The following is a 21,878-nucleotide window of genomic DNA, read 5'->3' as shown; positions in this document are numbered from 1 at the left end:
AGCAACATATATGAAGTATTGAAGATGAATTATACCTCAGAAACTTTATCAAGAATGTTGGATTGATTAGAATTGCCATAAGAATCAACAAGATCACCAAAAACAATAGCCATCAATGGCTTTGACATACCAGAACCAACAGCACCTAATGTTCCCAACAACATTAATATTACATCATTTCTATCTGCAAATGCAAAAAGCATATGAAATGGAACTTTCTCATCTACACTTCTTGCCATTTTTTATTTTCTTGATGAAATGAAAAATTGATAGAACAAAGTTATAATAATGTAGAAAAAGAAATTAAATCACTACTATGCTTACATGTTAGTTAATTTAAGTACCTAGCTAGTAGGTATTAACCAATAGTCAGTATGCATATTTATTTTTTGAGATAAGCATTCAGTACACTCCCGAACTATGGTCAAAGTTACTACGATGCACTTCTCGTGAATTAAATTTTAGCGTATTTTTGTTATTTTTTTTAATTGACGTGACACTTTTTGTCAAGTTAGTTAATTTAAGCACCTAGCTAGTAGGTGTTAGCCAATAGTCAATATGGATATTTGTTTTTTTTTTTTAGATAAGCATCCAGTATACCCTCGAACTATAGCCAAAGTTGCTACGACACACTTCTCGTGAACTAAATTTTAGCGTATTTTTTTCATCCTTTTTAGCTCACGTGACACTTTTTATCAACTTTTTTAGCTGACGTGGGATCCATTTTATGTATTAAAGGTGTCACACCAGCACAAAAGGGTGACAAAATATGATAAAATTGAGTTCAGGGGATAATAGAACCCTTTGAAGTTGTTGTGTGTTGTAGTAACTTTGGTCACAGTTCGAGGAGGTACTGGATGCTTATATCTATTTTCTGTTTGTTTCACACTTAGTATTCGATATTCGTATCGGGGACACTTAGTATTCGATATTTGTATTGGGGCTCAACTAATTCGAATTTGCTATTTGTAAGGTTCATTTAAGGGGAAGCGCTCTCTAACAAACCTTTTTTTTTTATCATAAAATTTCACGTTTAGCCCTTCAGATAAGTTGGACTTTAATTTTTGCCCTTCAAATTTCATTGATTTTTATTCGGTGCCAGTCGAAACGTATGTCTTTGGGCATAAGTTCTTTAGAAACTGAAGTCACGTCCGAGCATAACTTATCGAAGACAGACAGTATGATATGAAAATATAAATTTATGCCGCGAAAAATTATTTGCTATGAGGGTCATAAATTAAAGACCAACACGAAATAAGGACAGAAGCGCAAATGACCCGAACTTTTTTCACATTCAAGACTCGAACGTAAACTTTTGCTTAAGGATGAACGGGTCTTATCCATCGCACCACAATCATTGTTAGTATGATTAATGATTTATTTTATTTTTCGTTTCCAGTAAAGCATCTAGTACCCGCCTGAACTATGACCAAATTTGCTTCGACACTCTCCAACTTCACGAGTATCCTATTACCACCTTGAACTAAATTTTAGCGTATTTTTGTCATTCTTTTCAGCCGACGTGACATCTTTTGTCAACTTTTTTAGCTGCTATGACACCTTTGACGTGGGCCCCATTTTATGTAATAAAAATACTATGTCAGGATGCGAAAATTGAGTTCAGGGATAATAGGACCCCTATGAAGTTGGATTGTGTCCTAGCAACTTTGATCGTAGTTCGGGGTACTGGATGTTTGTCTCTTTGACTTTTAATCTGCTATGACTCAAGGTCTATTATTGCAAGTAATTAAACTTTTGTGGGCTATTATTCTTTAATAAAAATGTCCCCAAATTAATTTTTATTATATAGGGTGGATATACCTAAAAAAAATTTAAAGAAGAATGTATGGCTATATTAAATGTCATATTAGGACCTAAATATCTTCACCCTACATTAGGGTAGTGAATTAACTTCTTACAAGTTACATGTTAGTACTTTTATAAGAATTGATTCATATTAATTATTTAAAATTGAGTTAATGGTTAAAAAAAAAAAAAAAAAAAAAAAAAAGCATCCAATACTAACTCGAACTACGATACACTCCAACTTTACAGGGTTCTATTATTATGTTGAACTCAATTTTAATTGTCAATTGTCATGGCAACTTTTTAAAATAAAATGGGGCCCTCGTCAAAGGTGTCATGTCAGCTAAAAAAATTGACAAAATGTGTCACCTCAGCACAAAAGGGTGACAAAAACACGTCAAAATTGAGTTCAGGAGGTAATAGGACCCTCGTGAAATTGGAGTGTGTCGTAGCAAATCTGATCATGTTCAGGGGCGTACTAGATCCTATACTCAAAAAAAAAAAGCGTATGAACTTTCACTTTTTCGCGAATTTCACATTCAAACTATCAATTCGTTTCCTTTTTTTTTTTTTTTTACTACATGAACTATCACCGTATATGTATTTAAAAACATCTCCAAGCTAATTATGTCAATTATCTATTGTTCCCTTTTCTTATCTTGTCTATTACCATTTATTCAAATGTATTTTAGTACATAGATGGTGATATTTTTGTGTAGGAAAATCGAACACCTGGTGATTCAGCCAAAAAAAAAGGAAAAAATTGATAGTTGAGAAAATGAAACACACAATAAAATCAATAGTTTAGGTGTGTTTTTCATTATTATTTCTTTAAATTTAAATGCAATATAATTAATAAATGATTTGATTGTGTAAATATTTTTTTTTTATTGTCAGTATCAAAAATTATATTTTTGTCTAGTTTAATGATTTGCAGTTTTTTAGACCACTAGCTATAAATCTTTGCTGAATCTAGTGTGTGTTGTGTGTGTTTTTATTATTTTATAGGTAACAATTTTTACCAAACCTATTAATGGCTATAATTATAGGGTTGCATTTTATATATTATGGTGATTTTATTCCTTTTTATTATTTTTATAAATACTCTTTAAAGTTTTCTTTTAGTCTATTCTTTTAACGGAAAAAAGTTTGAAATATATTTAAACTCTGGTGAAATTTGTTGTAACACGTCTTAACTTTGCGGGGGTCCTATGACCCCTCTCGGCTATTTATTACCGTATTTATGTGGCATATATTTATATAGCCGGACCACTGCGTGAATACACGCACGCTGAGTGTGTGAAGGTCTGAAGCGGTCCAGCTGGACAAATATATGCCAAAGAAATACAGTAATAAATAGTCGAGGGGAGTCATAGGACCCCCACAAAGTTGAGGCGTGTTACAACAAAGTTCGTCAAAATTTAAGTATATTTCTGACTGTTAAGTGTACGAGTGACATTGCTCTAGCCAATCAAATGCGGCCTTATCGGTGTCGCAATTTGATTGGTCCGACACTTGATCTGAGTGCTACCTCGACAACGTGTCTTAAGCAAATGAGTTTCGTAAATCATCTCATTTAGGGTAAAATAAAAAATTTTAAAATAAAATTATTACTTTTAAAAAAATCATTCTCTTTAGCGTATGTTTGGTGCGATGGAAAACATTTTATAGAATACCAATTTTTTTTTACTTATTTTCTTGTATTTCATACGTAAGCAAAAAATATTATCCCACAAAAGTAATTAATTATATATAATTTACGCAACGGAAGGTAATGAGAGGTGGGGAAGATACTATCTATAAAATAACGTTACTTGTAGAGCTTGTTTTCTCCTTTATTCTTCTAAAAAATATTTTCCAAATTTTTTGACTAATCGAGTATTAGTAAATATTTTTCTCCCTATCAAACACACCCTTCAAATTACTAAAAAGCAAAGAACATCACATGATTCGAGTTACCGATTTACTTATATAAATAGGGAAAAGGTGAGAAAAATACATATATTTTAGCAAAACGCATTCTGAACTTCGCGGAAGTCGTATGACCCCCTATACTATTTTTTACCGTATTTAACTGACATATATTTGACACTTTGAGCATTGCATGTATTTCACGCACATTAAGCGCGTAAGAAAAAAATGTTCGATAAGGGACAAATATATGTCGGTTAAATACGTTAAAAAATAGTCTAGGGAGCTCATAGGACCCCCGCAAAGTTCAGGGTGTATAACTGCAAATTCCGCCAAAGTACACATATTTTTCGCACATTTTTTCCTGTATAAATATAAATAAATAATATAATAAATATAATAAAAGCAAAAAATTAAAAATTAAAAAAATAAAATAAAGCCAATGCTTAGGCAAAAAAGGTGACGTTACGTTTCCCCCACCAAATCTGTAACTCTTTCTCTGATTTTATTATTACCTGTTATTTTCTTCGCTTCGATTTGCTTGGATTTTAATTTCATTATTATTGTTATTTTCTTTGCTTCGATTCATTTTTATTATTTTTTGTTGTTGTTATCAAAAATCCTCCTTAGCCAATTGAGAAAAACAGATTGTTTCAATCAAAAAGATCCATTTTTGGTGTGTATATATATAATATATATTATGCCATCAGGTCCCAAAAAAAGAAAAGCTGCAAGAAGAAAGAAATTATTGGAAGAAAATAATAATAACAATAAAAATAATAATAATGTTTCCCAATTATCTACCTCTGATAGTGCTGTTAATTCTCAGTATCATGGTACTTTTTTTAACACTCTTGTTATTTATTATTTTGTGAGTTTGAATTTGTGTTATACTTTTACGTTGTCGCAATTTATGTGTCATACTTTTAGTTGTCTCAATTTATGTGTCATACTTTTATGCTGTCACAATTTATGTGTCATACTTTTACGTTGTCTTGATTTATGTGTCAATTCTCAGTATCATGGTACTTTTTTAACACTGATGTTGTTGATTATGCTATGTGTCGTACTTTTACGCTGTCTTAGTTTATGTGTCATACTTTTACGTCGTCTCGATTTATGTGTCATACTTTTACGCTGTCTCATTTTATGTGTTTCAATTTATGCGTGAAACATTTACATTGTCTCGGTTTATGTGTCATATTTTTACGTTGTCTCAATTTATGTGTCATACTCAGTTTCATGATACATTTTTAACACTGTTGTTGTTATTATTTTATGTGTTTATGTGTCTTACTTTTACGTTGTCGCAATTTATGTGTCATACTTTTACGTTGTCTCAATTTATGTGTCAATTCTCAATATCATGGTACTTTTTTGACACTCTTGTTGTTGATTATTTTATGTGTTTCAGTTTATGTGTCATACTTTTACGCTGTCTTAATTTATGTGTCATACTTTTACGTTGTCACAATTTATGTGTCATAATTTTATGCTATCAAAAGGTGAGCGTTGGCATAACGGTAATGTTGCTAACGTATGATATATGACTAGGAGATAAGGCTGCGTACAGTGGACCTTTGTCGTACGGCCCTTCCCGGACCTGCATGTAACAGAAGCTTAGTGCAATAGGCTGGCACTTTTACTTTTACGTTATTTAGAAATGATTTAACGTTAAACTTTTCATTTTAGCGCTGATGAATACATGTATATGATGTTTGTATCTGCGCCTGGAGTTTCTTGTTCATGGTGTTTCGGTGATTTATGATTTTGGATAGATAGTTTATAGTAGTACCGTGTGGGTGTCTTATTTCCTTTACTATCTAGCAGTGTGTTGTTGTGTGTTTTTGTGTTTTGTTTGGTATACTGTTATATGTACTGAGCCAAGGGTCTATCGGAAACAATCTCTCTACTTCATCTGAGGTAGTAGTATGGACTGCGTACACTTTACCCTCCCCAGAACCTACTTTGTGGGAATACACTTGGTATATTGTCGGCATTGTTGTTGAATACATGTATATGGTATCAAAAAAAGTTCGAGGGTACGGCTACGAACAATAGACCTTTGTGTGGTGTGGCCTTTTTACAGACTCTATGCATAGCGTGAGCTTAGTGCGACGAGGATGCCATTTTTATGTGTCATTCAGTAATAATTTAACTTTAAAATTTTCCGTTTTAGCGTTGTTGAATAGATGTATATGTCATCACAACAACAACAATAACAAACTCGGTGTATTCCCACAAAGTGTGGTCTGGGATGGTAAAGTATACGCAGTCCATACCACTACCTCAGATGAAGTAGAGAGGCTGTTTCCGATAGACCTCCAGTTCAGGACATGTATATGGCATCACAAGTTTATGAATTTGGACCGAGGGAGGGAGTAGTAGTGTAGAGGTAATATTGAGTATTGTGCATTTTTGACATGGAGGAAAATGTTTTTCACGAAAGAATTAGACTATTCTTCGAAAATGTGTCACTAGTGTTCGTTTGGAAATGAGCCAACCTGGCCTGGACGCTACAGTTATCAAAAGAACGTGTTCTTTTGGGAATATAAAAGTGGATTAGAATTTAGTAGTCCTACAAGTTGTAAGAAAAGATGTAACTGATAAAGTTGTTGTCATGTGACCAGGAGGTCACGAGTTCAAGCCTTTGAAACAGCCCCTTGCAGAAATGTAAGATAAAGGCTACGTACAAATACAGATCCTTATGGTCGGGCCCTTCCCGGGACCCTGCACATAGCGGGAGTTGAGTGCACCAAGCTGCCCTTTTTACAAGTTTGGAAGAAAAGGCGTGACGCTGTGGGTCCTAGGCGGCGCCAATTCGGATTAGTTTACGTATGACCTAATGGTTACAACAACAATGCCTCTGTTCCAAAGGGTTCTTAACGGTTAAACCGAAAAGAATTGGACATGTTTGTGAGAAGTGGCATAGCTAAAGGTAAGGGAAGGGGTTCAGTTGAAACGAGGAGCGAATTTAGTAGGTAGTTTATGATGCACGTGAATCCGTGGTCTTTCTGCAAAACTAGGTATTTTGTGCATATAGTTTCGAGAATGATCTAATACTAACTTCTGGCATCCATACTACGAAAAAGTTTAGTGGTGCGCTTGGTTGAGAACTAAGTTATTTGCCTAATGGTAGTTTTAACAAGTTGACGGGAAGCCTTGGAGTAACTGGTAAAGTTTGTTGTCATTTGAACTACAGGTAACGGGTTCAAGCCGTGGCCTCTTGCAGAAATGTGGGGTAAGGCTGCATACAATAAGCCCTTGTGGTTCGGCCCTTCCCCGGAACCTGTGCATAGCGTAGCTTTAGTGCATCGAGCTGCCCTTTCTTTGTAGTTTCAACAAATTAACGTAGTGGTAGTTTTAACAAGTTGACGGGGAACCTTGGAGTAACTGGTAAAGTTGTTATCATGCGACCAAAAGGTCACGGGTTCAAGCCGTGGCCTCTTGCAAAATGTGGGGTAAGGCTGCATACAGTAAAACCTTGCGGTTCGGCCCTTCCTCGGACTCTGTGCATACCGGAAGCTTTAGTGCACCGGGCTTCCCTTTCTTTGTAGTTTCAACAATTTAACCTATCTTCAAGATCTTTGCAGTTGACTGATACGCTCATGAACTGAGTTTGCTATGAGTTTTTACTATCGTCTGACCGTTACTCAGGATTTTGCTTTTGTTCAATACTCAATGACTGACAGCTTTGCCGTGAACAGCCAACCACCGTACTGTAAAAAATGGATAGGTTTGATCTGCAGTCATTAGGGCCTCCTAAAACGATCTACTAAATTCATCGAGTTGTTCTAAAGGATCAAAACAGCTGGTTATTAATGGAATTCCTTGTCGACTTTTTAGGTTTATTTGTGTATGCTGTGTGCTTTGAGCTGTTGCACTTCATGATAGCTTGTTAATGACTACAGTCAGGTTTCAATGCTGTTACTTTTGTTGTTGTCCGCTTTCCAACGGACTTCCACTTTAGTGTTCGAGTAGACATTGTTACTTTCTCTCGAACAATAGTACTATTATTTGATTAGATCGTCGAATTGTTCTGTTATTTTGGACTGCATCGCTTGACGGGTAATTGGGTTTGAACCAATCTATGACAGGTAAGGAGGATTTGAAACATGGTGGTCATAAAGAGATCGATGTCGGGGAGGTTGGTTCCGCAGCTTCTCAAGATCACCAGTTCAATGGTAGAGAGGGAACCGGGAAGAAGCAATTGGAAATTTCACATAGCGAGTCATCCGTTGACAAGAGCAAATCAAACGCGTTGAAAAAAGGAAGTAATGAAGCGAAGAAAGTAGCAATAGAAGGGGGAGATACCGTTGAGGGTGAATCTATGAGCCATAACAGTAACGTTGAGCGTGTTGAACCATTGAGATTACCTCATGAAGGAGGCTGCTTACGAAGGAGGTCAAGTAGCAACAGCAAACCTGCTATGTCGGAGGACACAATTCAGGTGGCAACGAGCGCTTCAGATATTGATATTGTCGCTTTACATTCCATTGGATCATCGGAGAAGGAAAACGAGAAGAGAGAATTGGACATTATGGATGAGAAAACAAGGGATAATAAAGCTGTAGCAACTTCAGATACGAAGATCTCCGTGGCTCTAAAAGATGACGACAAGCTAGATCTTTCATATGATGCGCCTGCAGTTGATGTCAGTGTTCACGCAGATGACATTAACAGTTTTCCCGGAGACAAGAACAAATCAAATTCATTGAAAAAAGGAAGTAACGAAGCGAATAAAGTAGCAATAGAAAAGGAGGGATCTATGAGCCATAACAGTAACATTGAGCGTGTTGAACCATCGAGGTTCCCTCATGAAGGAGGCTTGCGAAGGAGGTCAAGTAGCAGCAGCAAACCTGCTATGTCGGAGGACATAGTTCAGGTGGCGACAAGCTCTTCAGATATCGATACTGTGACCTTACATTCGATTGGATCTTCAGATAAGGAAAACGAGAAGAGAATATTGGATGCTTTAGCAACTTCAAATGCAAAACCCTTCGTGGCTGTAAAAGATAATGACAAACTAGAGCTTTCGTACAATGCGCCTGCAGTTGATGCTGGTGTTCATGCAGACGACATGAAAAGTTCTCCCCCTGACCATCAGGTTTATCACTACTTCTCTACTTTTGGATTTCCTTCAACTTTTTCATGGAAATCCCCAATGAAATATACAGACTATTCCATCCATTCTATCGAATCGATCATAACCATCATGTAAACTTTCCTTATTTTAAATACATGCAGACACCAGTAGCTTTGGTTCCACGACCAGCACAAACAACTTCTTGGAAGAGTTGCTGTGGCTTGTTCGAGGTGTTTGCAGGATCAAATAAGTAATAAATTCAGGTCAGAAATCCATTCTTTCAAAAAAAAATTTGGTCTTTCGGCATAATGCTTTTCACCTGTTGAAGGTAAATATGAACAAAAATGTATAACTCATATCAATTGGATGATCTAGCTACTTTTGACCTTTTAATCTTCGATAATGTAATGCTCAACTGCTCCTTAATCTGCAAATTGTGCTATTTGCTTTTGGCATTAGTTGACCGATACCTTCTAGTTTGGTTTCGTTTGGAATTCTTTATCTAGTTGGTATTGAGCCAGGGGTCTTTCTGAAACAGCCTCTCGTTCTCACCTCTGAGGTAGTGTTACGGACTGCGTACACTTCACCCTCCCCAGACGACCCCTCTTTGTGGAGATATACTGGCTATGTTGTTGTCGTTGTTGTTGGTGTTTCTTGGAACTCAGCGTTATGCTACTGTTGTTGTTGTTTCTTGGAACTCAACGTTGTGCTGCTGTTGCTGTTGTTGTTCCTGATTACTTGAAGATAGCATAACGCTGAGTTCCAAGAAATTGCTTACTTCTCTAAACTCAATAATTTAATAGCTTTGCAGTTTCCTGGAACTCAGCGTTAGCGTTATGCTGCTGTTGTTGTTGTTGTTTCATGTAACTCAGCGTTATGCTGCTGCTGTTGTTGTTGTTGTTCCTGATTACTTGAAGATAGCATAACGCTGAGTTCCAAGAAACTGCGTACTTCTCTAAACTCAATAATTTAATAGCGTTGCAGTTTCTTGGAACTCAGCGTTATGTCTGCTTATGGCGGTTCTATAATACAATCATGTCATATCGGTGACCTTTTATAACAAAGATTGTTTACGACCATACGCCGCACCAGATAGTTCTACGTAAACCAGGAAAGATAGGTGACTCCTGTTGTTTAACGACATAGGATTGCTTTTGTCGCGCTTTAATGTAGTCAATCCACCATTTTCTTTCGAGCATCAGTGTCCTTTAATTGCTACTCGTGGTATCTTCTTGTTTGCAGACATAAAGTACTTTTAATTTTTATAGTTCGTATCTGTAAACATGAAGGGGAGCCTTGGAGCAACTGGTAAAGTTGCTGCCATGTGACCGGGAGGTCACGGGTTCAAACCTTGGAAACAGCCTCTGGCAGAAATGCAAGGTAAGGCTGCGTACGATACACCCTTGTGGTGGGGCCCTTCTCTGGATACCGGGCATAGCGGTAGCTTTAGTGCACCGAGCTGCCCTTTTTTTGTCATCATGCCACCCGTAAAAGAGCTCATATGTAAGATGGGCTCAAAAAATCGATGTAGGTAAGACTTGTGGCAATATGGATGGAAATGTAGAAGTAACGGTAGGATCCTCAAAAGTCGATATAGGTAAGACCTCAGATATGTTAGGATGATCAAGATCAGAAGATGTAAAGTAAGGCCGAGACACACAGAGAATATGACATCAACTGACATAAGGTACCGATGAAGATCAGGCGAGTAGCAGCGATACCCCATTTGAGAGCTCGCAGGGTGAAGTTATGAACAAAACACGTGCTTTTCCTCCTATTCTTCGAGGGACATAGGCGCTGATTATCATTGTTTAGAACAGCAAGACGAGTTTTCAACTCCATCTTTGTCATTGAATCCGCGTTTAATGTACCATCCTTCTTCTTTTTTTCCTCAGCGGAGGTTGTGAAAATACTGTTTTTCTTCGCTTTTGTCTGTAAGTTACTCATCGGAACCTGATATCACCGGTTTCAAATGGCTAGATCGAGTGATTTTGATCAGTCGTTTGATTAACCTTTGGATCATACATCGATGGTTAAATTCGTACATTGAGATGCATTATGATTCGAAACAAACTATTTTTTTTTTTTGTGATGCAGATGAGATTCATGTGAAGATCGAGCGAACACAAGCAAGCAACTTCTTGGATACTATCAACGAATATTTACAAGTTTACGACAGCATTCATCTTCTTGAACATATGCAAAGCAGCTCGACAACCCCTCCGCTGTTTCTGGTACTGCTTTCCTGCATTCACAAGCGCGCTTATGCACGCGATGTATCCCATTGGAAAACAACTTGTTTCTTAAGTTGCACATATATATTCAGTCTTTCTGTTGTAAGAAAAACGAAGCCAAGGAAGGCGATATTCGTGTATACGAGTTTAACTTTATATATATATATACCGTCAATATAAGGAATAAGGAATACTTTTTTCGTGCATGATCGAGTAATAACAATGAGATTCCTCGATTTTCCAAAGTCAATGTCATTCATTTCTCGAGTAATAGAAAGGAGTATCGAAAATTCGAGTGACTGAAACTGAAGCAACTACTTTCGAAGTAACAGAAAGAAAAGCAACGATTGATATACATAAAGATGACTAAATAGCATAAATATTCCTTATACCGTCATAAAAGACAATTTCGAATCCGCTTTGTCTACAAAAAAGGAAGCTATAAGTAATGCAACTACGAATCTCGTGGAGAGTTCGATCGTGGCTTGGGATGAACGTTGGTGGCATGCTTCATGCAAGTCGGACGGAAAACACGGGAAACGGTGTTTCTAGTGGCGAACAGGTGAGTAACGCGTAAGAACCTTTCCACAAAGAAGCTATAAGTAATGCAACTACGAATCTCATGGAGAGTTCGATCGTGGCTCAGGATGAACGCTGGCGGCAATGCTTAACACATGCAAGTGGACGGAAACACGGAAAACGGTGTTTCTAGTGGCGGACGGGTGAGTAATGCGTAAGAACCTGCCTTGGGAGCGGAACAACAGCTGGAAACGACTGTTAATACCCCGTAGGCTGAGGTGGATATATATATATATATATTAATAAAAATGTATAAATATTTAACTACGAATCCAATAATTAATTGGGCAAGCAATATAAATCTCGACAGTTTGGAGTTTAATTACGGAAAATCTCGATATTTTGCATAATTACCGAAAATCCCAATTTTTGTTCTTCCGTGACACATAATTAACTCCCGGTACATCCAATAAAGATACATTTCTTCTCTTGTAAACATACATAATTAGCTCCCGATATATTTTTTTCAATTTTGGATCTATCGAAACAATTAATACATCCAACGAAGAAACGTTCTTCCTTTGTAAAGATACATAATTAGCTCTCGATACGTTTTATTCGATTTTGGGTCTATCAAGATACATAATTAGCTCTCGATACATACAAAGAAGATATATAATTAAGTTAATTAGAGAAAGAAAAGGTCTATTAATTAGAGAAAGAAAAGGTCTATTAGTAGTTCAATTAAATTGGAAATAAGTTTCACATTAAATAAGTTGCTAAAAATTAGCCAACAATTTCTCTTTGTTTTTCCAAGGATTCTTCTTCTTATAGTGTTAATTATTTTTTCCAATAAAGGAAAATAATCACATGCGTCGATAATTTTCAATAAAGGAAAATTAGTCGATAATATAATCGCATGAGATAAACACGGATTAGGTAGAGGGCTAGTGGATAGGAGCTCGTTTGTAATAGTAGGTAAGAGTGTTTTTATTTGTATCTACGCCTGTAATTGCTTGTTCGTGGTGTTTCTGTCATGTCTTCGATTTTGAATAAATAGTTTATAGTATTACCTGGTGGGTGTCTCCTCGTTTTCATTATTATCTAGCGGTGTGTTATCTCGTTTTTGTTGTGTGCTTTTATGTTGTCCGTCTGTTTGTTTGTTATACCGTTATTTGTCGTGAGTCGTGGTCTATCGGGAACGGCCTCTCTACTTCATCTGTAATAGTAGGTAAGAGTGCTTTTGTTTGTATCTATGTCTATAGTTGCTTGTTCGTAGTGTTTCGATGATGTCTTTAATTTCGAATAGATAGTTTATAATATTACCTGGTGGGTGTCTCGTTTTCATTATTATCTAACAGTGTGTTATCTCGTTTTTGTTGTGTGTTTTTATGTTTTCTGTTTGTTTGTTTGTTAAACTATTATCTGTCATGAGTCGGGGTCTATCAAGAACGGCCTCTCTACTTCATCTGTAATAGTAGGTAAGAGTGTTTTTATTTGTATCTGCGCCTGTAGTTGCTTGTTCGTGGTGTTTCGGTGAGGTGTGTTATCTCGTTTTTGTTGTGTGCTTTTATGTTTTCTGTTTGTTTGTTTGTTATACTGTTATCTATCCTGAGCCGGGGGTCTATCTGGAACAACCTCTCTACTTCATCCGTAATAGTAGGTAAGAGCGCTTTTATTTGTATCTACGCCTGTAGTTACTTGTTCATGGTGTTTCGGTGATGTCTTTAATATCGAATAGATAGTTTATAGTATTACCTGGTGGGTGCCTTGTTTTCATTATTACCTAGCTGTGTGTTATCTCGTTTTTGTTGTGTGCTTTTATGTTTTCTGTTTGTTTGTTTGTTATACTGTTATTTTTCCCAAGCTGGGGGTCTATCAGGAACAGCCTCTCTACTTCATCCGAGATAGTGGTATGGACTGCGTACGCTTTACCCTTCCCAGACCCAGTGTATTCCCACATAGTGGGGTCTGGGTAGGGTAGAGTGTACGCAGACCATACCACTATCTCAGATGAAGTAGAGAGGTTGTTTCCGATAGCTTAGGACCGATAGTTGTTAACCATAGTTCGATGGTATATATTTTTCTCACTTTTATTTGTTTGGCGTGTCTCCGTTCAAGAAGGAAAGGAAAGCTGTGATGGCGGAAAAAGAGTACAGCCCGGTGTACAAAGCATCCCGCATTGACTCAGAGTACGTTGAAGAAGTAGTCGATAGAATATCGGAGTTGCCAGTGCATGTAATTCATCAAATGTTGTCAAAACTTCACCAAAAACAGGCAGCCAGAACTAGCGTGTTGTCGAAGAAATGGTACTATTGCTGGACTTCGCGGCCTAATCTGGTATTCGATCTACTACAACATATGCCCCTGGAAAAGTTTGTCGAGTTCGTTGATCAATCCATACAACCTCATCTTGAACAAAACTTACGTATCGAAGAATTCAACCTCAAATATCATGATGCAGGAGGATATGCTTCTTCTCATATCGATAGATGGATTGATTTGGCGGTTAAGCATAATGTCAGAGTTCTGAAAATCGACACATTGAACAATTCTGGTTCTGAGAAACCGCCATACCGTAGTCTACCTGATGTTATTTATGGCGCGGAGAACCTAACAACGTTGATGCTAAGCAAGTACAAGTTTGAAATTACGAGTTCAACTAGCACAAGCTTCTGTTTTCTTAAGGATCTTTACTTGAGTTATGTCCATATATCGCAAAGCCAGTTACAGAAAGTACTCGATGAATGCCCATTCATTGCGAATCTAAGCCTGTGTGATTGCAAGGGAATAAGCAAACTACATGTTTTTGGTGGCCTAGTACATCTGAAATCTTTGTTTGTTGCATCGTGTGAACTCGATAATGTGATAGTCCGTGTTTCAAATCTGACGAAACTGACCATAATACAAGGGAGGGAACTAGAATCAGTCGAGATTCAAGCTCCGAGTTTATTGGATTTCACTTTTTCGGGTGACAAATTGCCATCTATGGATCCTTCTTCCCTGGAAAGCGCTCGACTCCAGTTCAACTTGTATCGGGTGCTAGTAATACACAACTTCGGTGATGTGGACAGTGTCTGGTGCACCAAACTTCAGCATTTCCTTAGAAAGTTCGACTATTCTAAAGGTCTCATGTTCGTAATATGTCAGGGTAAGAATTCGATTTGTTTACTTTGTTCATCGTTTGTTTTACTTGATATACTCTTATCGGAAACAGTCTCTCTATCTGGTGTTTTTTACTTGATTTACTTTATCGGAAATGGTCTCTCTATCTAGTGTGTTTTACTTGATTTACCTTATCGGAAACAGTCTCTCTATTTGGTGTGTGTTACTTGATTTACTCTATCGGAAACAGTCTCTCTATCTGATGTGTTTTACTTGATTTACTCTATCGGAAACAGTCTCTCTATCTCGTGTGTTTTGGTCGGAAACAGTCTCTCTATCTCGTGTGTTTTGCTTGGAAATAGTCTCTCTATCTGGTGTGTTTTACTTGATTTACCTTATCGGAAACAACCTCTCTATCTCGTGTGTTTTACTTGATTTACTGTATCAGAAACAGTCTCTCTATCTCGTTTGTTTTACTTGATCTACTCTATCAGAAACAGTCTCTCTATCTGGTGTGTTTTACTTGATATACTCCATCGAAGACAGTCTCTATATCTCGTGATTTACTTTATCGGAAACAGTCTCTCTATCTCGTGTGTTTTACTTGATATACTCTATCAGAAACAGTCTCTCTATCTCGTGATTTACTTTATCGGAAACAGTCTCTCTATGTGGTGTATTTTACTTGATTTACTTTGTCGGAAACAGTCTCTCTATCTCGTGTGTTTTACTCTATACACCCCAGTGGAAACAGTCTCTCTATCTCGTGTGTTTTACTCGATATACTCCATCGTAAACAGTCTCTCTATCTGGTGTGTTTTACTTGCTATTATACTCCATCGTAAACAGTCTCTCTATCTGGTGTGTTTTACTTGATTTACTCTATCGTAAACAGTCTCTCTATCTGGTGTGTTTTAGTTGACTTACTCTATCGGAAACAGCCTCTCTATCTAAGGTCTACGTACACTTTACCCTCCACAGACCCCCTCACAATGGTTATGTTGTTGTTGCTGCAGACTAAAAGCATGCTTATTTAAGAAGATACGAGAGAAATTGTTGTTCCTCCAAGTCCTCATGTCGACATATTCATTGCACCTATGTCGCGTCTTCAATCAATCATATATAGATGCACGCGACCCAAGATCATATCGGTACTTCCATGTACAAACAGTAAACTACTCCAGGTAATTTCATACTTTTCAAAATCGTAAACACAGTATCCGTGTAGTTAAAGTTAAATCGCAAACATATACAGGTGCTGCCCGAGTTGAAATGGTGTCGAAAAGGTTGTTCTTTCAGTGTTGAGTGCTCTTACTGCCTCCGCGAATTAAAAGAAGTCGACAATGTTGTGGACTTATCCAGTGAGGAAACGGCCGCTTGGTATTCTTGGTTAAATTCTGCATTTCTGATTGACAAAGTGACCAACTTCCCCGGAGGGTTGCAAAGAAAGTGACTTTCTGAAATAGTAAGTATCGGTTGTGTGACCATCCGAGAAATCAACTCCATGATTGGCTTCTCGCGTTACACTTGAGGTCAATCATCACTGGTTTTCATTGTTCTTCAATGATATCCAACTTATGTAGTTTATATTATTGATCTTAGCAGCAACATTCGATCGATATTGGATTGAAATTTACCTCCTTTATTACATCTGGTGATTCACACTTTACGCGATGTAGGGTAAAGTGTGAGGTTTATGATAGCGTTCATCTTCTTGAACAATCACGACTTACAAGCATCACGTCATACAAGCTGTGTTTTCTGGTTATACTTGTTTTACTAATCCATGAAGGTAATAGGCGCCCTGTGGAATTAGTCGAGGTGTGCACAAGCTGGCTGGAAACCACAATTACGAGAAAGTTTGTCGTCCGTGATGGATGTTTATTTTTCATCATAAAGATCAATGAACAATCTTGAAGAAAATGAACTGCAGAAAATAATCTATGTTGCTCGGACTCTTCAAAAATGTCATCGGTTGCGTGTCGGATCCTTCAAAAGCAGTGCATTTTTTTAGGATCCGACCTTTAGAAAATGTGCCAAATTTGAAAAAATCTTGTGTCTGAGCCGCGCGCCTTGATGGACGTAGTTACCTGGTACATGTATTAAGTGGCATGTTGCAATCTGCGTCTGTGAAGCGCGCGCCTATCTGATATGACGTGTCATACACATGGGCGGTGCCACCTATATCAAACGGTGATCAGGTGCACAAACTTCGTCGGAAAATTGCATTGTATATATAAGCTAAACTATCTATTATGAGTGTGTGTTTAATTTTTCACACCCTTAACGCAACTAAGAAGAAATTTTGCACACTCTTCGTCAAATTTCTGGTTCCGTCGCTGGTCATACAATCAATGAAGGTTTTGGTTCTTTTCTTGTGAGATTGATTGTTCTAAAAGGGCTTTGTGGTGTTGTAAATAACTATGTTGCTCGGATTCTTCAAAAATTTTAGCGGGTGCGTATCGAATTCACCAAAAGTAATGTATTTTTGGAGAATCCGGCACGAGTGCGGAATCAAAAGCGAAGAGTCCGCACTACTTAGGTAAAGACCATGTATATGATACTTCATTATCAAGATAACCAAGAACCAAAAAGTTGCATCTCGACTAATTCTATCAGATATTTGATACTTTCCACCAGCACAGATATCATGTAACTCGACCTATCAAAGCTTGAGCAGATGAAAAGAAATCACCGAATATTTTAACCTCTATTGGTATATTAGATGAAGTATATTATATGATACTTCATTATCAAGATAACCAAGAACCAAAAAGTTGCATCTCGACTAATTCTATCGGATATTTGATACTTTCCACCAGCACAGATATTAGGTAACTCGACCTACCAAAGCTTGAGCAGATGAAAAGAAATCACCGAATATTTTAACCTCTATTGTTATATTAGATGAAGTATATTATATGATACTTCATTATCAAGATGACCAAGAACAAAAAAAGTTTAAAAGAATCAGTATTGCACGCATCTCGATTTTAAATGACCCATTTTTTTAAAAAAAATAAAGCACGCTCTAATCTAATCCGCTTGACCTGATCTGAACCACAAAAAAGACAAATAATTATACCCTCCCCTCCCCTTCCACAGTTTCGTTGGTTAAATTTTTTCAACGAGATTAAGGTACTGAATATTTATCATTGCATAGCTCAAGAAAAATAGATCTGCATCAGTGCAAATACAAATAAATATATCCCTTCCTCAGTTCATGAATCAGCATCAATGTAGAACTCATGAAAAATGATACTTCGCGGTCAAATCCAACAGACTAGGCCCACCTAATATTCTTAAATATATTTTAAATAGAAAAATTTTGTTAAAAAAAAAAATTATTAAGTTTTTAAAGATGAATGACATATTTGTTTGCAACAGTTTTACAGTGACAGATCAACAAATTGCAATCACAAATAAAATATGAAGAAATAAGATTTCATTTTTTATTGATAAACGATATGGGTACAATTTTGTTCCTCCTTGATTCTTTTCTCTTGATTTTCTCCGTAATTTGAGGACCGCATAAAGGCAATTAATTATGTGGGATGTATTGAGGTAACAATATTAAATGATTAAGGAGGAGGATTTTAGATCATAAATTTCAAAAATCTCTTCTTTCTTTTTTTTGAACTTCGTGTTGATACAAAAGGCGTTATAAAATTAATTAAATTGAGAAGGGTGAATTAGTACTATTTATTTTGGAGGATCCATGACGGAGTAGTATTTTTTGGAGGATCCGACACCACGAAAAGAAATTTAAAAAAATCCAAGCAACATAAGTGCCATTTTTCTTTTTAAATTTGATCAGTGAGCATACACAGTGTCAATTATCCATAACTTGATATATTGTGAAAAGAAAGAATTATCGCAAATAATTTTTATATGTTGGATTAGCAGTTTAAAAATAGTTTATTACTCCATCTTAATAACAACTCTATATGTTGATTGGTGACTGCTTCCCTAAGGTATATATGATGCTGAATATTTCAATTGTGTTGGAGAAGCAGAACATGTAAATTATTGTAAACTAGCCAATGATCGATGATGAAAAACTAAAACACGACGTACCAAAATGCCAAATTAATTTTGAATCTTGTGGTCTTAAATTAAAGTTGTGTGAAATGTATCAAAATGCCCTTTAATCTTGTGGAAAGTTGAAATTAAAGTATTGCCAAAAAGGGTCAACGGAGAGAGTATAATTTAGCTTTATGTGAAGGTGTAAAAAAAAGGTTTACACCCAAATGAGTCAGTTAATCTCATATTTGATACATATGAAAATACAACCATCCAGAGGTACACTAAACAAAACCCTAGGAATTAAAAAGGACATTAAATTAAACTGAGCGCAACCCTAATATAATGTGTCACGTACACCAATAATTAGGAGCATTCATTATGGTACTATACAAAAGAATCAATTTTTTTTTTCTTTTTGTCTTTTTCCTTGATTATATATGAAAATAAACCTTAAACGCTTTCTAACAAATTCTTTTCATAACGAAGGTTCAAACCTGAATCCTCTAATTAAAGTAAAGAGAAACCTCAAAACGCTCCCTAACAAATCTCTAACACAATGAAAATTATCCATCCACCACAAGGTCCACAACTCAGTCAAAACAAAATAAATTCATCAACAACAACAACAAAAAATCTCGTGTTTTACCACATAGTGAGGTCTGATACGCAGTTCATATCACTGCCTCCGAAGAAGTAGAGAATTTATTTCCGATAGACCCTCGACTCAAGACAAAAGACAGTAAACAAAGTCCCAATAAAACATGAAACCAAATGAAAAAAAAAAAAAAAAAAACACCCAAGAAGAAGAAGAGAATTAAAATCGCAAAACTAAGATAAAACAAATAAAAATATATACTAACTTGGGATATCCAAGAGTTTTTGTTGTGCTTCTTCCATGGAGTTATTATTTGTACTATTAAACTTCTTCTTTTGGCTTACAAAATCTAGTGAAATAGATTTATTTTATCCAAAATTGGAGAAAGAGTTATAAATATATGAAAGTGAGAAATAATCTATAGTACTATAATTCTATAATTATAATTAATCAACTTATGAATTAATTAGGAGCATTCATTATCTTCTTCTTCGAAATCTCAGTATAATTATATATGAAAATTGAAATTTGAAAATATATATATATATATATGTACACTCCATTTTAATTCACTACATGCATAGTATATGCATGCAGCAGCATATCATATGTAACTTTTCAACATAAATGATTGAGGGAGAGAGAACATAACTAGCAAAACTTCGTACAACTCCAAACAAAGATATTATTAAATGTATGCAAGTTCATGTCAACTTTAGATATCTTTTTATTCGTGGAATTGATTTTTTTCTACATGCAGGATTTGCTTGTTCACATCATCTCATGTTATTACCAATAGTCTATCTTTTTCACTTGTTGAACAACAGATGTAGTTGCCTTGAGTTAGCTATCAAATTTTTTAAGTCTATTTATTTCAGCAATTTTCCTTACCAATTGTATCATGTCTTGAAAATTTTCTAAAGGAAAAAAAAAGGAATAAAACAATTGAGGTTATAATCATGCTAACATATTTACATTTGACAACAAAAAAAAAATTGAATCTAGTGTAGTGCAAATTCAACCTTGAGAATTTTATACTACATTAAAAAAATGTAAGATCACCGATTTCAATCTCCTGATAGTAAATTTGAGTCATTAATCATCCGTTGAATTAAATTATTCTACAAGTAAAGTAGAAAGTGAGAGGTACCTAATCTGCGAAACGATTATAAAAAAAAATCGGAAAAGCTAATAAGCATACTATTTCAAGTGTCGTGTTCTTCAACTTATACAATCAAGCATGCATACAAATGGTTGTGTTACGTTAGAGAGTCAAATATAATTTAAAACTTTAATACATGCACGAGAATGATAAATCAGAGAAGGCCAATGCATGCAGGATTAGGTGAAACAGGGTCTTGCTTTGATTTTTCATCGACTTATAAAAAAACTCATTAATGTGGAATCTAGAATCCATTAATTAAACAGTTATACAGATTCCAGTCTTTCAGTTTACATATTATTTCAAAAATATGTATATGTTTGGTCTTGCATTCTCGGACGAGAATATTACAGTTTTCATGCATTCATGCTCAATTATTATTTCATGTTGTTCAGTTAGTCCTCATCTCATATACTAGTACGTCAAAGTACTGATCGCATACTCTTTTTTACGCTATGTTGTCTTATAACATAGGCTCGAATGCTAAGTTTCCCGACTGATCTCATATAATATAATCCATGCATCAGACTGATATATATCTCAAAAACTAGCCAACTTCGAACAACTCCAAACAAAGCATCTCCAAATGATTCCTTCCCAAACGGCAAACATGGTTGTCCTTTTCATCTACATTATTGCTCAAACATTTTCAAGCCTCAAAGCTCAAACACACAAAATAGAAACAGATCAGAGATCAGACCATTTTATTGAAAAGGATATATATTAATTACAAAATGTATGCAAGTTATTTTCACCATTAAATTTTACTCCCTACCTACCCTCCGCAGAGGCGGAGCCACCGAATTCCCGTCGACCGAAAAATATACTATTTATATATGATTAAAATTATTTTTTATGTGGTTATAGTAGGTGTTGAACTTGAACCCCCTTCGACTAAGTTTTCTTTGAATATGGAACCCTCGGCCCTTAGTTGAAATCCTGGCTCCGCCTCTGACCCTTCGTCTCATCCTGAGTGTGTGTATGATATATATATAACTAGTTTAGTGTACATCAAGGTCTTTTTTTGGTAAATTATTTGAATATGACTAATAATTTAGGATTCCAAGTTCATTAACTTTTTTGTTACAAATTTATACCATCAATGAAATGAAATACTATGCTCTCGAATCTGAGTATTCAATAATCTACTGTCTAAGATTAGATATCAATTAGAGGTTGTTTCTGATAGACCCCTCGACTTATTGGATCAATGATGCTCAAGAGTTCCTATACAACAATCAAGTGATCCATCTCAACATTTAGAATTTGATGGAGGCAATCAAAATACTGATCGTAAGCGTTTCAGCTAAAACTATGTATTAATTAATAATATCTATCCTAAATCGATAAAGATTTGATGATTTAAACTCCTTATAGATAGACCAAACTTTTTTCTGTCATGTATCAAATTAAATAGAACCAAAAGTACTTATA

The 21,878-nt window shown here is 35.8% G+C and overlaps 3 protein-coding genes across 3 annotated transcripts in view; 2 read left to right on the top strand and 1 right to left on the bottom strand.

Moving 5' to 3' along the window:
* Positions 1-287, bottom strand: part of LOC107868428 (ABC transporter B family member 9) — a gene marked incomplete in the record, with an annotated part of 8,768 nt that extends 8,481 nt beyond the window's left edge. Inside the window, 1 exon segment of the mRNA XM_047410517.1 lies at positions 36-287. Within this exon segment, the coding sequence (XP_047266473.1) occupies positions 36-239 (204 nt within the window).
* Positions 288-4,179: 3,892 nt separating this feature from the next.
* LOC107869898 (uncharacterized protein DDB_G0284459-like) lies at positions 4,180-11,314 on the top strand. Its single transcript, XM_016716300.2, has 4 exons — positions 4,180-4,553; positions 7,815-8,824; positions 8,965-9,066; positions 10,901-11,314. The coding sequence occupies exons 1-3, from the start codon at positions 4,418-4,420 to the stop codon at positions 9,055-9,057; spliced, it is 1,239 nt and encodes a 412-aa protein (XP_016571786.1). The 5' UTR covers positions 4,180-4,417; the 3' UTR covers positions 9,058-9,066; positions 10,901-11,314.
* A 2,370-nt stretch (positions 11,315-13,684) lies between these two features.
* On the top strand, positions 13,685-16,498 carry LOC107869899 (F-box/LRR-repeat protein 25-like). Its single transcript, XM_047410516.1, has 3 exons — positions 13,685-14,707; positions 15,678-15,845; positions 15,917-16,498. Exons 1-2 carry the CDS (start codon positions 13,696-13,698, stop codon positions 15,680-15,682), a joined length of 1,017 nt encoding a protein of 338 aa, XP_047266472.1. The 5' UTR covers positions 13,685-13,695; the 3' UTR covers positions 15,683-15,845; positions 15,917-16,498.
* The last annotated feature ends 5,380 nt before the right edge of the window (positions 16,499-21,878 follow it).

Source organism: Capsicum annuum, chromosome 4 (genome assembly GCF_002878395.1).
Source record: "Capsicum annuum cultivar UCD-10X-F1 chromosome 4, UCD10Xv1.1, whole genome shotgun sequence".
NCBI classification, from domain to species: domain Eukaryota; kingdom Viridiplantae; phylum Streptophyta; class Magnoliopsida; order Solanales; family Solanaceae; genus Capsicum; species Capsicum annuum.
The sequence above is the reverse complement of the archived record's forward strand: the minus strand, read 5'-3'. Positions and strand labels throughout refer to the sequence as shown.

Coding starts and splice junctions, on each gene's coding strand:
- LOC107869898 (XM_016716300.2), top strand. CDS start 4,418: ATGCCATCAGGTCCCAAAAAAAGAAAAGCTGCAAGAAGAAAGAAATTA. Junction 4,554..7,814: donor TGTTAATTCTCAGTATCATG/GTACTTTTTTTA, acceptor AATCTATGACAG/GTAAGGAGGATTTGAAACAT. Junction 8,825..8,964: donor GTTCTCCCCCTGACCATCAG/GTTTATCACTAC, acceptor AAATACATGCAG/ACACCAGTAGCTTTGGTTCC.
- LOC107869899 (XM_047410516.1), top strand. CDS start 13,696: ATGGCGGAAAAAGAGTACAGCCCGGTGTACAAAGCATCCCGCATTGAC.